This window comes from Oryzias latipes, chromosome 21, assembly GCF_002234675.1.
Source record: "Oryzias latipes chromosome 21, ASM223467v1".
In the NCBI taxonomy this organism is placed as follows: Eukaryota; Metazoa; Chordata; class Actinopteri; order Beloniformes; family Adrianichthyidae; genus Oryzias; species Oryzias latipes.
The window spans coordinates 19,854,071-19,869,609 of NC_019879.2; the positions used below are offsets into that span (position 1 = coordinate 19,854,071).

The window sequence follows — 15,539 nt, forward strand, 5'->3', positions numbered from 1 at the left end:
ATGCTTCAGGGTTTTATTACATATTATAATGTTAAGTTGGTAAACTTAACATGGTCCACTTTGAAAGATAGTATTTGACAGATTGTAAATACACCAGCATAACTTGTGTAGGACTTAAACTCAGAGAGGTAGTGGCAAAACTTTGTATGACCTTTTAAGGACATGAATGTCTAAACGTGTCAATAAACATTCCATAATGTCAGGAAAGTGTCAGTTATATCAACTTTACAGGTTGATATAACCTCCGCCATCAAAATAATTTACTACAGAATCCCATAAAAAACCCATGTTGGCATAAGTATTTAGGTAATAAATCTGAAAACTATTCAAATCAACCTTTATTTATATAGCACTTTTACAACATGTCACTCAAAGTGCTTTCCATAAAATACAATCAAGTTTAAAAACAAATGACATGACAAACAATGCCGAACCCCTCCCCCCCCTCCCCCCACCACCCCCACACACACACATACACACACAGAGTTGCTTGCAACAATCTATGCTAGAGGTAATCATGGCGTGGATGGCTGTTTCTAGATCACTGCGACTCATCGAGGATTTAGTTTAAGCTAAAAGGCGCAAATGATAGAGGCTCAATTTGACAACATTGTTAATCTGTTAGTCAAATTTAAAACAGCTGTCAAAGAGAACCCCCACATTTCTAACAGCAGTACAGTCAGCTGTGGGGTGTCACTGTTTTTGACCCGTTCAAATACAGACAATTCTGGCTCAACCACTGCTTTACATAATCAATGCACTCCGTTGAAGTGTTTTGTTTTTCTCAAATTGAGTCTAGTTTAGACAGGAGGACCACCTTGTCAAAAGCTGCTGTCAATCCAATAGCACCAGAGCAATAGGCTGATTGGCGTCAACGGGCACGGCAATGCCATTGTGGACCTCTTAAAAGCTATTTGGACACTCACTACTTTTTATTCCCCCTGATATTAAAAAATTGAATATGAACATTTTAAGAATACTATTTATGAATCCAGTGATTCATAGAATCATGTTCTTAAGAAGAAAGAGTTTTATAAAAAATACATGAATGTTCACATGAAAATCATTCAAACACAATGCATTATAGTCTATATTTGCCATTCTAGTGAGCATCAATACACACTGGTCTTTGCAGGGACTTCTGGGAAATTTCTAGGCCACAGGATTTTAAAGTTGGAGATTCAGGCAACACACTGTGGTGCATTTAGTAACACATTTTTGTTATAACACTTGTGTGCTGATCTTACACATCTTCTCTTCTAATCAAGAATTTGACATGTAGCCCTTTAAGATCAACTACCGGTAAATATTTTGAGTCTTTTAGCCACCTGTCACCACCAAGCGGGGTCCCGCTGCATAAGAGAGGGAAAACTAATTCAACAGATTTGATTTAACTGTAAATGTGTACTATGTTTTTGTCCTCCATCATCCTGTTATACTTGGTTTTCAAGAGGAAGTAATTTAGTGCAGACAATTGGATTTAGATTCTGCTGACACTTCATGCAGATGGATTTTGTTCAGTGCAACCTTCTCATTTCTGTTGCATCTATTGTGCATTCCTAAAAATAGTTTTAGAAGGAAATCTTCTCAGAAAAACCATTCCAGGGTGTAAGTCTATGCATAAATTGAAAACTAGACTTCTGGAGTCGGCACTTTTGTGGCATCTTCTGTAAAAAGTTGACATTAAAGTGCACAGATATTTGCTTTTAGTGTTTTGAATGAATTATTGAAGTGGCTGGAATAAATAAGATTGCCGTTGTATAACAAACGGACTAAAGAGAGTTTAGTTAAATGCAAAGTTTTATGTTCTGGATTTTGGAGTATCCTCTTTTCTTCAGCTTTCTTTTTTGTTTTACAGGAAATTGTGGACAAAGATGGGAACAGTAGACTTCTCTCTTTCACTATCCCGTCTTTGTCAAAACCATCAATATATCATGAGGTAAGACTTGTGATTGTTTGCTCACGTTTCGCCACTTCTCTTTTTGTTTCCTTTTTTTTTTCTTCTTTTTTAAATTTCTCTTGGTTTTATGACATTCTTGAGACTTTCATGAACTTGATGTTCTGAAAGCCGTGTCCTCCCCTGATGTCTCCAGTCACATGGAGGAACGTCTTTTGACTCTTGACACAGCTCTTCTGGAGCCGAACATTTTCATTTGTTCAATTTTTTTATCTTTTCTAAATGTCAAAGAACATTTTGAAGTTCAGTTTCCCATTTACCGGTAATCATTTAATTTTTTAAATGTGAAGTTATTGCGCTTGTTTTAAAAAAAAAAAAATCAATTTCCCTTTAAGTCTATTTAGTTCCTTAACTTTGTCCCATGATTTGAGTCGTAATCCTTCCACAGTGACCTGATCACATGACCAAGCCCTAGTTTTCATTGACTCTTACAGTGACCTGAAATAACACGCTGTTTATCAGAACAGTTCACACAATAGCCAGATTATATTTTCATGACATCCTTTGCCACCAAACCTAACAGATTTTTTCCCCACACAGCCCTCAGTTGGTGGAAGGCTATGCTTGAATGTCGAACAGATTAGGGTGTAGTTTGTGCTGAAGGCGATTTATCTCAGTAATTACAAGCTTTAGATGCTTTTCTTTTTGCTCTGATTGAATTAAAATAATAAAATACACTTCTATGTGTTCACCGCACCTTCATGAAACATTTTTTTATGTTAAACATTCCTAAATAAACAAGAGGTTTTAATATATTACTATGTCAAATGGGACAGTGTCACTGAACTGGTTTAGTATCAAGATTACTTGTTGCCATTACAAGTAAAGAAAAAAATACCTATATAAACCAAAATGGAACAGATGGTGACGCTAGAACACGTTGAAAGAGGATGACGGATGATTTTGGATTAAAAAGTCATGCAGTCTAACAGTCAATCAGTTAAATTATAAACTCCAAATTTGGATGCTCGTGTTGAGCCAAAACCTTGACCGGGAGAAACTCCGTAATCTGGTCACGGACAGGAATATTCAGTGTCCAGCGGTAAAATGAAATGGCAACAAAAAAAGAAAAATATTCATACCAGCTTCTTTGTATCTGAAAAGTCCAGATTTATCAGGCCAACTCATCTGCCCGTTCTAGCAGTTTTATTTCTATTCTATTCTAATTCTGTTCACTTCTATTTCCATAAAATTTGATGGAATGGATGACTTTTTTTCTGTGTTTGTCTGTTTAGCCTTCTAGCTTGGGGTCTATGGTTCTGACAGAGGGAGCTCTGTGTCAACACGATCAGATCAGAGTGCTGTACAGTGGCCTCCACCCCCAGAGAGAGACTTTCACTGCACAGAACAGGTACCTCTGCTTCCAAAAACCTTCATGCCTCAGATGTAGGACGTGGGTCCGATACTTTTGGGCTTTCATAAAAAACATATTTAGATCATTAAATCGTAACTCTTGCTGCCGAGTTAAAGGATAGACATTTTTGGCTCTTTCTTTTGCTGTGGATAGGTGTTTATGTTGGCACATTCATTCATGAAGCATGCCAGGAACTAGTTCTTTTTTTTTATTTTTTTTTACGCAAAGCTTGGTATTTTTACACACTGATTTATGTGCACACACATTCTGTCTCAAATAACTATCAGTCTCTGTTATTACCTAATTTCAAATAGTGAGATACCATGACAAGAACCTCAAAATCTTCCCTTTTTACATTTAAAGAAGAACGTTGTTGGTATACATGTTTGGTTTACTTGCAGAGGAGCTGTAAACGCTTTTTTTCGCCTGCACTATCAGACTAGTTGGTTGCTTCTACAGACATGCCAATAAAACTGCTTTGGTTGATGTTGACTTTAGTCATGTGCTCATGTGCAAACTTGAACAGGATCTTTAAAACCCCCTACATGCAACGAACAAACCTGCTTATGTAGGTCGTTCCTTCGGTCTCGTCTAAGAGCTCAAAGAGAAGCTAAATTGCTGTTTTTATTGTGTATCTTCAGCAAATTCTGTTTCTAGGAATGCCATTCAATCAAAAATGAACATGATGTTAATTTTCTTTAAATGATGCATTTCGATGAACTAAATTCACCAGATTAGAGTCTGTACTGTCTTTGTGTGTGCAGGTTTGAAGTCCTTTGTTTTCTCATGCTGTGCTACAATGCTGCTGTGGTCTACATGCCCCTTTCTTCCTATCAGTCAGTCTGCAGGATGAGTTCAAGGTGAGAGAAACATCAATTACCATTTCAAACTCCTTATTCTTCCTCTCTATCTGTAATCACAACCTAACATGACTGCCCCATTTGAGTTCATTAGAGGTCAGGTTATCAGTTCAAATGGTTTACCAAAGGAAAACCAAACATCAAGATACTTTGCCTGTTTTACAGACAGGTGGCTCAGGGAAAGGATCAGTGTGGAATTCACTCTAGAGTCAAGCTGCTCCTTTGTGAATTTTCCACAGCAGCATGCCCACTATTCAGGATATGAACCCCCGTGAGCCAGCAGGCAGACGTGTGCCGCCTTGAGCAAACTTCGTCTAGAAAACTGGGAAACTTTGAAGATTTCGAAGGACAATATTTCCATTGTATAACTTCATCCTCACGCTGGAAACTCCCTACCCGACTTCCTATCAAATGTCGCCTTAGATCTTTAACTCTAAATGAGCTCAGTGTGAAGATAAAACCAAATACTTTCCTCATGTTTTGACTTCTAAATGCTTTTGAACGTCATGTCCGCTTAAAGATTTCACATTTACTGTATTTCTTTTGCTTTCAAACAAAAAGGATTTGTCAGGTGATCGTGTTGCTGTGTTTCCCTTGTTATGGCCTCATTTAGCAACAACTTGTTGTCCCTCATGCTGCAGGATGGATTCAATACACCACCTCTGGCTGCTTTTGTCATCCCTCTGCAGGTTGTGTGTGTGCGGCTTCCCCCGGCAGCAACAGAAGCTGTGGAGGGAACCCTGCAACCGAGTTCTGCTGGATCCAGAGTTCATGGTGCAGATGCTGACTGCTGTTTATCATGCCATGTATGTATCTTTATCTCCTCTAAAGTTGATCACTGAGCAGCACAAGTTGAGAATCAATTTCACAGCTTTGTTCTCCCTCAATAGATGACTTCTCTCTACTGTTCTGAGATGCTGATTGATCTCTAATCTCAATAGTTGGATGAAAAACTGTTCTTTTGAGTTTGTTTGTAGCAATTAGTCATTAAACTAAAATATTTAGAGTGGATTACAGGAGGCTTAGATCGGAGTAATGACTGAAATGAATAACTAACTGTGTGCCGTCTGATCACAGCATGGGCTAAACCTGCCAAGGACAGAAGCCCTGCCACTGTACAGACAGATTATATCAGCGGGGCTCTGTGAGGCCGTGGCAGCAGCTGCAAAGCTGATTATAGCTCCTCGATGACAGGTAGTCTGTAGAGATGGATACCTGATGTGATGGAGGTCCCTGCTTGGGTTCAATTCTTTACATATAGAGATCCAATTCACACAGGCACTTCTCACAGGATTAAAACAACTAATCCAATCAATGTCAAAGAATTTTCAGTTCATTACTATTCAGCACAATTATAACTGCGTTATAATCCGATTCAAGGCGGTTCTCTGCCATTCTGTCCAACTCGATGTGGTTTCACTCGCATGACCCCATTTTTAAAAGAAGTGAACTAGCGAAGAAAACGTGAACTTTAACTTGAACTGACACAACCTAAAGCTTTTAGGCCAGATGGTTTAATGTTTAAGCAGAGACCCCATGAAAAAGTAAAACGCATCAATATTTACATTAGATGCAGGTATGTAGTTCAATATCTCAAAACCATCTGCCTACTCCCTACATGTCAAATTTATCAAAACAGTGGCAATTTTTATCTTTCAAGAATTCTATCTAATTCCTTAAGAGAAATGTCATTGACACAAACCTATATCCATTTTTTTGTAATAATTGTATCCATTGTAATTATTGTTTATCAAGAAAAGCTTCTTTCATAGATGTAAAAAGCTTTTGAGTTCAATATAATTTTTAGGCCTTGAACATGTCTATTCAGATGTTAATGTATTTACCTAAATTTAAACTATGGTTTAATCGTATTAAAAACACGCGTCGCCCTCCTCCCTGGATCTCCAGCTGCAGGCGTTTGTCTAAAAATAGTTCAGTGGATGTGAGTCAGACATCAAAGACCAGACTCCTTTAATCAAAAAAAAAAAGAAGGATTTCTGTATTTACATGCTGGTGTTTTGATCTGTAGATACAATGGGGAGTGGGAGATGGGACGTGAAGCTCTGGAGGACATTGTGTACAGAGCCCAGCTGGAGCTTTACTCGCAACCTCTACTGGTAAGAAGAACTACTGTGTGTGAAGTGAAAACAATTTACGTTTTTGTAATAAAGATTCTTTATTCTAATCTAGAAGGGTTTACCGTAATAAAGTATGCATCTATCTATTAATCTGGAGTTTTAAACTGATCAGCCCTAGTTAATCTCTCTTTCTTTCTGTCAACTTCAGCTGGGAAATGCCATGAAAAGCTCGCTGCCAGAAAGTGCTCCCGATGATCCAAGGGGACGAAAGGTTCTCCAGGTGGAGGTGACGCCCACCGTCAGTCGGATTTCCATCTCGGCAATCACCACAGCCTCCATACGGCGCCACCGCTGGAAGAGAGAGGGTAAGAGATGAGGCCGGCTGATGCCACACTGGAATTTAGATCACCAAACTGTTAGAAAGAAGTCGCCTTGCAACCATCGTGCCAATAAAAGGTCCAACTTCAGAGAATTTATCTCATTGATCTGTTTTTGATATTTGGGAGGCTGCATGAGGGAAACATGTTTGTGGTTCACCCTAAACAATGACAAGAAAACCTGTTTTCTTTTTTAATGTTTTCACACCGTAAGCATCATCTTTATGGTTTTTCACTCAGTTTATCAACTGTAACTGTGGTCATTTAGTCTCTGTTTAAGTGCTTGTGCTACTGCTCCCCATTTTATTTTTGCTTGTTTTGCTAAGTTTTGTGGTGTGTTCTACCAAAAAAGGTTTAAGAAGGTCTTCCAGCGTAATGGCGCCTTTAGATTGTCCGTTTTACTTATTAAAACAAATCAATTTTAGGGCAGGTCATTTTTTAAACAGTCTGTTTGTAGCTCCAACATGAGTTTCAGTAGATGTAATTCCTGCTTTGACCAAGATGAGGCCCTCGTTGATTGAAGCATTCTGCTACTAAAGAATCGCATTTCCTCATCTGTGTTGACTCCCAGATTGTTTTGACTACTCAACCGGTGCAGAGTTTAGCCTCATCGTCAGTCCTCCTAGCAGCGTCCAGCAACACCACCATCCTCACTGGGAACCTGCAGCTAAGGAGGAAAAAGGAGGGCGGCGTCAGAGCCACCACAGCAGCATCAGCAGCATCATTCCCCCCATCACTCTTGAGGGTAGGGGACAGGGGCAGAGCACTGATCTTCTCAGGAGGACACGCCCCTTCAAGCTTCCTCTTTCCAACCCTTCAGCCACTAGTCGTCTTTGGGTTTGAGGCTGTTATCTCTGCCGTCCCCCTTGTTGCTGCCTCTATAGTTCCCCAGAGTATACTAACTCATCCAGTCTGTATGACCCGCATCCAACAACCCCGCTACTACCAGGTCATTGCTACTTTTTGCCTTAAGTGTGGAAGAGTCGCCTACTCTGGGGTTGGAGGAAGTGTGGCTTGCCGGTCGTTTCTGCATGGGCTTGTCAGCATTTTGTATTTTCGTTCTTGTTCTTGTCTTTATTCCAACTTCAGACTGATCCCCGTGTCAGTACCCAAGCATGTAAAACACCCAGCCGCAGCTTGTCCCTCAACACTGCACTTTCTCAGCTCTAAATGGGCTCATCTGACTTTTTGACCTTTTTTTCTTATGTTTGCAAAATTTTTCAGTCTCTATAACGATCTCAAAATACTAATAATAGAATTTTAGGGCAGGAGCGATTCACTGACTCTAGTAGAAGTCCTAAAATGTGGCTAAAACCATGGGTGTATATAAAAAGGCAAACATATTTAATTTGCATTTATAAGTTCAAAATTCAATTCAATTAATTTGCATCCTAACCCTCTTCTTTTTTTTGCTTATAAAAGCAGTGTTTACCTAAATAATGTTTTAAACTGATCAAGAGCACAACTTTTATTATTAAAATTAGGAAATCTTGCATTATAAACAAACAAAGCAGTTTTTCTCCTAAAAATAGAAGACAGCTGAGGAATATTGATCAACATTGAATTTGTATTGCAATTCTTAAATGTCCTACTTAATTCAGTTTCTTTCAGACATTTTTTTAAAGAAGAATAATGTGGAAGATAAAATGATATACGAGTTTATCATCTAATGTTAGCTTTGGCACAGCATCTTAAAAAGATTCAAAGTGGAAAAATGAGGCCTTACCAAAGGCGTCACTGCTGTCACACTTTTAAACCAGTTTGACCATTTTAAAGAGCTACAGGAAACCTTTCCAGCCCGTTCATACCAGGATGCATGAAATGTTTGCAGAGCATGAAATGTCTTTGAAAAGCCGAGACGAAAACAAAACCGAGTCCTAACATTTCCGACAAAACATGTTTAATAATTGTGCATGGTTTGTGAACAGGCTGTGGAAGCCTCTTATTTTTCTGCCAACGGAACAATCCTATTGAAATGCTGCAAGCAGGGCGTCTTCTAGGAATATGAGTGTTGGTGCTTTTAAAATATAGCCAAGAACCAGGCCTCTAAATGTGTAAAATCTCTCTCAAAAACAATTAAAAAAAACAGAAAATGTCCGTTGTGTGGGGCCGTTTGTCTGAGACGGGCCTTTTGCAGCGTTTTTTTCTGGTAACATTTGAAGCAGCTTTAGTGGTCACTGTTGTCACCTTTTGATATTAAAGATGATGGTAAGTGTTGCTTCGTGACAATTTAGCAAGCTGTTAATGTTTTGACAACCCACACTGAACATCAACTAAAAAAGCAAGGAAAAAACTCACATTTTTATAGACTAATTGAGCAGAGTAGAGTGGTAGCAGTATTTATAAGAAGTTCAACCTCATGGATATTTTACTGGATATCCTAAATCCCGTAGTGGCATCAAGTGCTTTCCTAAAAATGCAAAGATCAAAAGATAAGCACCTTTTTTTGGCCTATAGTGATTAGAATTCCATATTAACTAACAGTCTTGAGACCCAATTTTCCTCCATTTGTAACCTTTTCACTAAAACATTATAAACAGCCCAAACATGTCACTCCTTTATGCTGCACTTGGTCTAAAATGGAAAATCCAGCAACTATATTTTTTCTTTTATTTTCTCATTGGAAGAGAATAAGCCACTAAATTTTAAAGCCTAAATATTTTCCTGGAAAAATGTCTTTTTGTTTAAAGCAACATAAGTTTGAGGGCTAGCACTCCATATCCTGTTTTGTATCATTTTTGTGTGTCCAGTCCCTTTTTATTATTGCCTTGCAGCTATAATATCTCATTTAGGCTGGAGTTGAGCTTGGTTTGATCTTCCACATCAGCTGTGTCACTGACATCCTTTCATTATTTTTTTTACAATAAATTTTACATTTAGGGACCAGATCATTTTTCAAAAGAGTCCAAGATTCAGTCCTCTGAATATGATCACGGCACGTGCTTCTGTAAAATACAGAAAAGTTCTTTGAGTATCTTTCTAGTTGGTTTCTATCTAGTTTTAGTATCTTTCAAAAACAATTTGCTCTTACTTTGTGATGCTTTTGCTTTCAATGAAACTTTGCTTATTCTCCTTATTAGCATTTTAATGCATTTTTTGGACTTGCATCCAAAGAAAATGAAGAAAAGCTTTTATTACACCAATGTTTTATTTTCATTTTTATTTTTTGCTTGATTTCTTGTGATATTTTTAACTACTCACATTGAGAGTGGCTGGCAACTAAAAGCACATTTTTTTTCATGCAACTCTCTTCTGCTACAAAGCAGTTGTGTTAGTTTGATCATTCAGCGCCGTGTTTTTTTTTTAATGCATTTTCCTCACAGTTCAGTTTCCCCCAGCAGACCCCAGTCAAAAGGCCAAAACTGCCACAGTGGGGGCGGCGTACTGTTGATTTTGTGCTTCTATTGCCTTGCGATGCTTGGAAACCGGTCGGTCAGCAGGTTTAAATCATGTGACTGTCGTGCTGCAGGAGAAGGGGGCGATGAAGAGCATGCATCTCCTCCTCGTGGTGTGCATGCCGGTCCAGACCTCTTCCTCCCGCCGTCCTCGTTTTTTTTCTGGTTACTTCTGCTTGCTCTAACTGCATGAAAGAGAAAGAAAGCTGGTGATCTGTCTCTTCTTTCACAGGCTTTACCTGCATATTGTCTCTCAAAAACATGACTTATTACCGGGATGAATCCTCTTTTTTTTTTTTTTTCAGCTTTCATTTTTTAAAGGATATTTATCCATTTCAAACATTTATCTACTTTAATGTCACTCTTGGACTTGGACAAAGGATTTTTAATCGTCTTTTTAACATAGAGCATCACAAAGTTTGCCAACGTTGTTTTGTTCTTCAGGTGTTTATTCAAGGATCTCTTGATCGTTTCTAAAGTCTGTGGCATTTTCAGATGGGAAATTGTTCGCTCTGTTACAAGAGTTTTAGGATCCACGCAATCAGTTTGTGATCCATTTCATTTTGGTCTTTCAATTTTTGACTATTCTTCTTTTAGCTAAAATAAAGGAAATACAGTTTCCCAGGACAGTTTTTGTAACAGTTCATTAGAAAACCAGCTGTGAGTTGTGGGCAGGACCGTTGGCACAGAGCAACCTCACCCCCCCTCTTCTCATTCCTGAGAGCTCAGAGCTTGTGGCCCCAGCCAGCAAATTTTTTACGACACAAATTGATTTTTGTAATGCGTCCTCTATTATCAGAAAAATGCCTCATGTTAAACACCCAAAACGCCTCTTTCATCAGAGTGGGTCTTTAAGTTATTTGAATTTTAGAAAATGTATGAGAACTATTGAGAATTTTCTCTTAACTAGATCTCTGTGTAAACGGTAGCTAAAAACCAAAGTCACGTTAGTAACGATTTTCTCCCATCATTTAGTTTATTTCCTGCAGCAATAGTCAAGGGCATGTGGCCTAGCGGTGTTCATCAAGTCGTCCCATTCTGGTATAAAGGATATTGGGTACATTCCAAGATTTCCATTACAGAATTATATTCTCAAGATAGATCTTTGTTTCCAAAGTTGATAAGAGATTCATCAGTTTAATCTATGAACTTCAGTAGATCAGTAAATCCATCCTTTCATTCCTTCTCGTGGTCTCATTAAATGATTAAGACGTAATGCAGCTTCCTAACTGAATGAGTTTACAAAAATTGACTTTTTGCTGTTCTATGTACCAGATTTTAGATGAAGAGGCAAAGCAGCGACGGAGCTTCAGTGTCGTGTAAAATATGACAGAGAATTAACAGCAGTAGAGATGAAAACACTAAACGCAGCTCCAGCCTCCAACTCCAACCAAGTTTTTTCTTACTCACATTTTCCCCGTTTTGTTTTGTTCAAAAATCTTTAGATACTGATGGCATGAGTGGCGGGGAGGACTCCTTCAACATCAACGACCCGGACGAGGGCTTCTCCTCCGGCGCTTCCAACAGCAGCCAGCCCAGCGGCACCAAAGCCGGCGGCGGCGGGGTGGGGCTGAGGGGCAGCAGCCTGAGCAGCAGCAGCAGCAGCATTAAGAAAGCCATCACAGCCCGACTCTCCCGAGACAGGGAGAAGGTAAGGGAGCGCGAGAGGGAGGCGGACAGGAAGCCAGAGCTATTGACAGATCACCAGCCCGCTGAGAGCAGGCCCCCGCAGAGGCAGCAGTCGCCCCCAAGCAGCATCAACTTGGAGGCCATCCACCTAAGTCCCATCAAGAAGCACCTGAGTTTCCCCGTGGGGCCCGCTCTGGTCCGGACTGGCAGTACCTCTTCCAGCAAGTCGTTTGACTGCATGACTTTCAATCTGAACGGAGGCGAGGACGAGCAAGAGGAGGCGGCGCGGGGCGAGGACAAGGAGCGGGGCATTTCAGTCGGGGGTTCGCACCGCCACTCCACCATCAGCCTGCAGGAGGAGCACCTCGTCAGGCCAGAGGAGGCCCAGGAGCTGCTGCCCGCCGGAGCTCCTCTGACGAAGCAGTCCCGCTCCCCCAGTTTCAACATGCAGATCATATCGCAGGTGTAATGAAACCAAACGCTCATCCAACTCTGAGTCCCTCTTGTTTTGTGTGTGTGTGGAGGAGAAACGCGTTTGTCTCCACCTTTTTAACATCCATTAAACTGTAAGTTTCAGTTGTTACTGTCCGTTTCCTGAGAACAAAACGATTCTGAAGTGACTGCAGTGGAGTGTGGAGGAGTCCAGCATCTCCCTGCAACTTCCCATCTGACAACACTGATCATTCCACACAGTCTGTCCTCCACAAGAGGATGGAGCAGAAGAAAGGTCGTCCGGCCACTTGATGCATTTCAGGTTATTGCGTTACGGACTGGATCAATCAAAACAAATCTGCAATAACGCGTCGGGAGAAAAGTGAGGATTGTTGCTTTTTTTCTCCTTACTTCCTTCCATTATTCCTGAGGTCACGTGCAATCGTTCTTGCTAGGGTTTTTTTAATTATTAGGTGTTACTCTGTTTTATTTTGAAACATTTCTTTCAGTGTGTAGAAATTCCATCCAAAGACTTTAGGTTTTCTTCATTTGTAAAAATCTGTCTCTCAAGGGATTCTTTACAATGTAGGTCACAAGTTTAGTCATTTTTCCGTTGTAATGATACAATCACGTCATTTGTTAAATCAAAAAATCGAGGTTGATGTTGAACCAAACTGTAAGGCGGCAAGAGTTTTACTTGCCTCAAGCTTTCAACTGGACAAATCTTAAAGAAAAGTTACTGTGCAGCTACTCCAGAGTGTTTTTTTTTTCTTCGATTACAAATTTAAAAATGTTCAAACGACACTGGAGAGTGCAGGTTAGTGTGACACTAAAGGCAATGACTGTATTTAGTTTGTAATTTTTTTCTGAATGCTTCCTGTTGAAAGTAATTGTTGCCCGTTTATGCTGGAACTGCAGCTTGTGTGCAGAGTTACAAGTCAAAGCTGGTAATCTGCTGCCCTCTAGAGCCTTGTACGAGTAACTGCACATCATCAAGCTCTGATGATTGTCTTCTGTTTGGACGTTAAAGCGTTGTAGATTTTTTTTGTTCTGTCATAGTACGTTTTGCAGTGTGGATACATGCCTCCTGTGAAGACGCAGCATCTGAAATCTAAATGCGAGTTTCCGCTCCAACTAGGACCCTAAGATTTGTCTTCTAGTGGTTGATTAAGACTAATCATGTCAGGTTTTTTATTTTTAGGTTAGCCACCACCTAAATTATTTGATTTCAGGACTTTTGCATTTCTGAAACACTGTAGTCGCTCTATTTCAATGCACCAAAGCGTTCTTTTGTTTTCTTGGTTTTGTTGTGATAAATATAAGTGCAATTTCTTTTCTTTCTTTTTTTTAATTCCACATGTGAATGGAGTTCTTCTGTGCTGTGCAAAGCCTGCGTCCGCTCGCAGTGCTGTTTAGCCTTGTAGTGCTTTCATGCCTGGTCTGACGGATGTGAACCGGCTGGTTGTCTGCATGTTTTAGTGCCCTGCGAAACAACGCTGTTTCAGACGCATGAAACGGCGGCGAGCCAAACATGACGCTTGTCCTCGTCTTAGCCACATGTGCCAAAATGCATTTTCTCTTTAAGGATTTTTTCTCTTCTCTTCTTAAAGATTCTTTTTAGGTTGGGTGTCTTAATTCAATGCCTCGTTTCCTTTAATTATTGGTCTTACTTCAAAGCTAGGGGACCAAAATATTCCAACAGCCGGTTCAGCAACCCTACCAAGATGCTTTTTTTTATTTTTTTAGTTCTTTCTTTTGTGCAACACGTAGTTCTTTCAGAGTTGTTGCTTGTGTTGTTCACACATAAAAGCAGTATATCGTGGGTATGTGTCCTGTAGATGTATATTCTAAAACACAAGAAAATAAGCGTTGACGGTGCAGTGAATGATCTCATGCTGCTGCTGCTGTTTGAAGCGAGTCCCGCCTGTGCTTCAGCCTTAAACATTTCCTAAAGCCTCTTTGGCCTCGCCTCCCTGCTGGACTCTAGCAGTAGATGGGAAGGAGCATATCTAGTTCTTGCTGTCACCACCTGGCGTCTGCTTTCATCCCTGTGTTGTGGGCCTCCCCCTCTAGCAAGCTGTGCTCCCATTTGCTGTTTTTTTTTTTGCTGTGATGTAAGTGACACCTTTGCGCTGTTTTCAACCTGGTGACGTGTTCGTGTCTTTATACCCCGACCGGGGTTTCCGGCAGCCATGTTGGGTCTGTATCCTTACTTAGAGTAACCGTTATCCCTCAGTCTGTGGTGTGATTTGCATGTGATCAGGATGGGAAATCAACAGCAGCCTGCGATTGTCAGATTATCCTTCAGGTTTGCAGACAAATAAGCTTTTATTTCTAAAAAGATTTTTCAAGTAGATTTTTAATGAAAGTAGATTTGCTGTTAGTCGTTGACTGGTTCATTTCCTGTCTTGCATATGATAACTGTGGGCTTTGTTTTCTGCAGTATAATGCACTTTAATCCATCCACCTCTAAAAACAGTTATAAAAATGTCATATATATATATATATATATATATATATATATATATATATATATATATATATATATATATATATATATATATATATATATATAAATAAGGGAGATATGTGTATACACTTAGTGCAGGGTTTTAGTCTCTTAAACGTAGTGCTTCTATGGAGTGTCTCATGCAACGCAAATATTTTTGTCCAAAAATACAGCTATTTATTTATTTTTATTTAAAAATTCTCCATTTGGAAAAACCAAAAAAAGGACAAACTTACGGGAACTGGAAGGTCTCAGGACTTTATCAAAAAAGAAAAAGCCACATTTTTGAAAATGGCAGCACCGCAATTTTTGTTTGACATGATTAATTCTATGCAACATTTTTCCCTTTTTTTTTTTCTTTTTTCTCTTTCTTTTTAATGTTTTGGCTCTCATTGATCTGTGGTGGGCAGCAGAACACGCTTCAAAAAGGTGTGATTCCTCAACCTGGCTGAAAGGTTCTGGTGTAGGACGGAGAAACGTGGAGCATGTATTTGTGGTTTGCTGCACGCCGAGCCCTCCTGTCGGGCTCCTGCTCTCGGATTTGAGTGGCGTTTGAAATGTCAACCGAATAGCAATGATAAAATTATAATAAATGTTCCAAGGGAAGCTGCTGGATTATAACTATGTAATAATTATCTTGTATAAATGGAGAGAGAGACCTATTTTAATTCCTGTAAATAAAATGTACAAAGTTCAAAGCAAGATGAATATAAAAACTGAATATAATTCTGAGATGTAGAAAGAAGTTGATCTGTATATTGTTGAATAAATATTGTGCTGTAAAAGAGCAGTTTATTTCTCTTATTTATTACTGGTTGCTGACTTTTAAGTAAGAAACTAACTGTAATAATTACATTACTTGTATGAAAGTAATCCCTACCTTTACATTACTATGGCAGAACTGTGATGCAATACCTGACTCCTGGATCATTTTTAAGTTACTTTGTC

General features: G+C 39.4%; 1 protein-coding gene across 9 annotated transcripts in view; it reads left to right on the plus strand.

Moving 5' to 3' along the window:
* Positions 1-15,376, plus strand: part of fam126b (family with sequence similarity 126 member B) — a 44,373-nt gene extending 28,997 nt beyond the window's left edge. For 8 of the 9 annotated variants that reach the window (XM_020712904.2, XM_020712901.2, XM_011489686.3 and 5 more), the window contains exons 6-13: positions 1,859-1,939; positions 3,193-3,308; positions 4,076-4,171; positions 4,861-4,977; positions 6,201-6,288; positions 6,458-6,614; positions 7,198-7,371; positions 11,467-15,376. In XM_020712904.2, coding sequence (XP_020568563.1) covers positions 1,859-1,939; positions 3,193-3,308; positions 4,076-4,171; positions 4,861-4,977; positions 6,201-6,288; positions 6,458-6,614; positions 7,198-7,371; positions 11,467-12,119 — 1,482 coding nt within the window. In that variant the 3' untranslated portion in view covers positions 12,120-15,376. The remainder of the gene's footprint in view (positions 1-1,858; positions 1,940-3,192; positions 3,309-4,075; positions 4,172-4,860; positions 4,978-6,200; positions 6,289-6,457; positions 6,615-7,197; positions 7,372-11,466) is intronic. The other variant, XM_011489687.3, reaches the window with a different exon arrangement.
* The last annotated feature ends 163 nt before the right edge of the window (positions 15,377-15,539 follow it).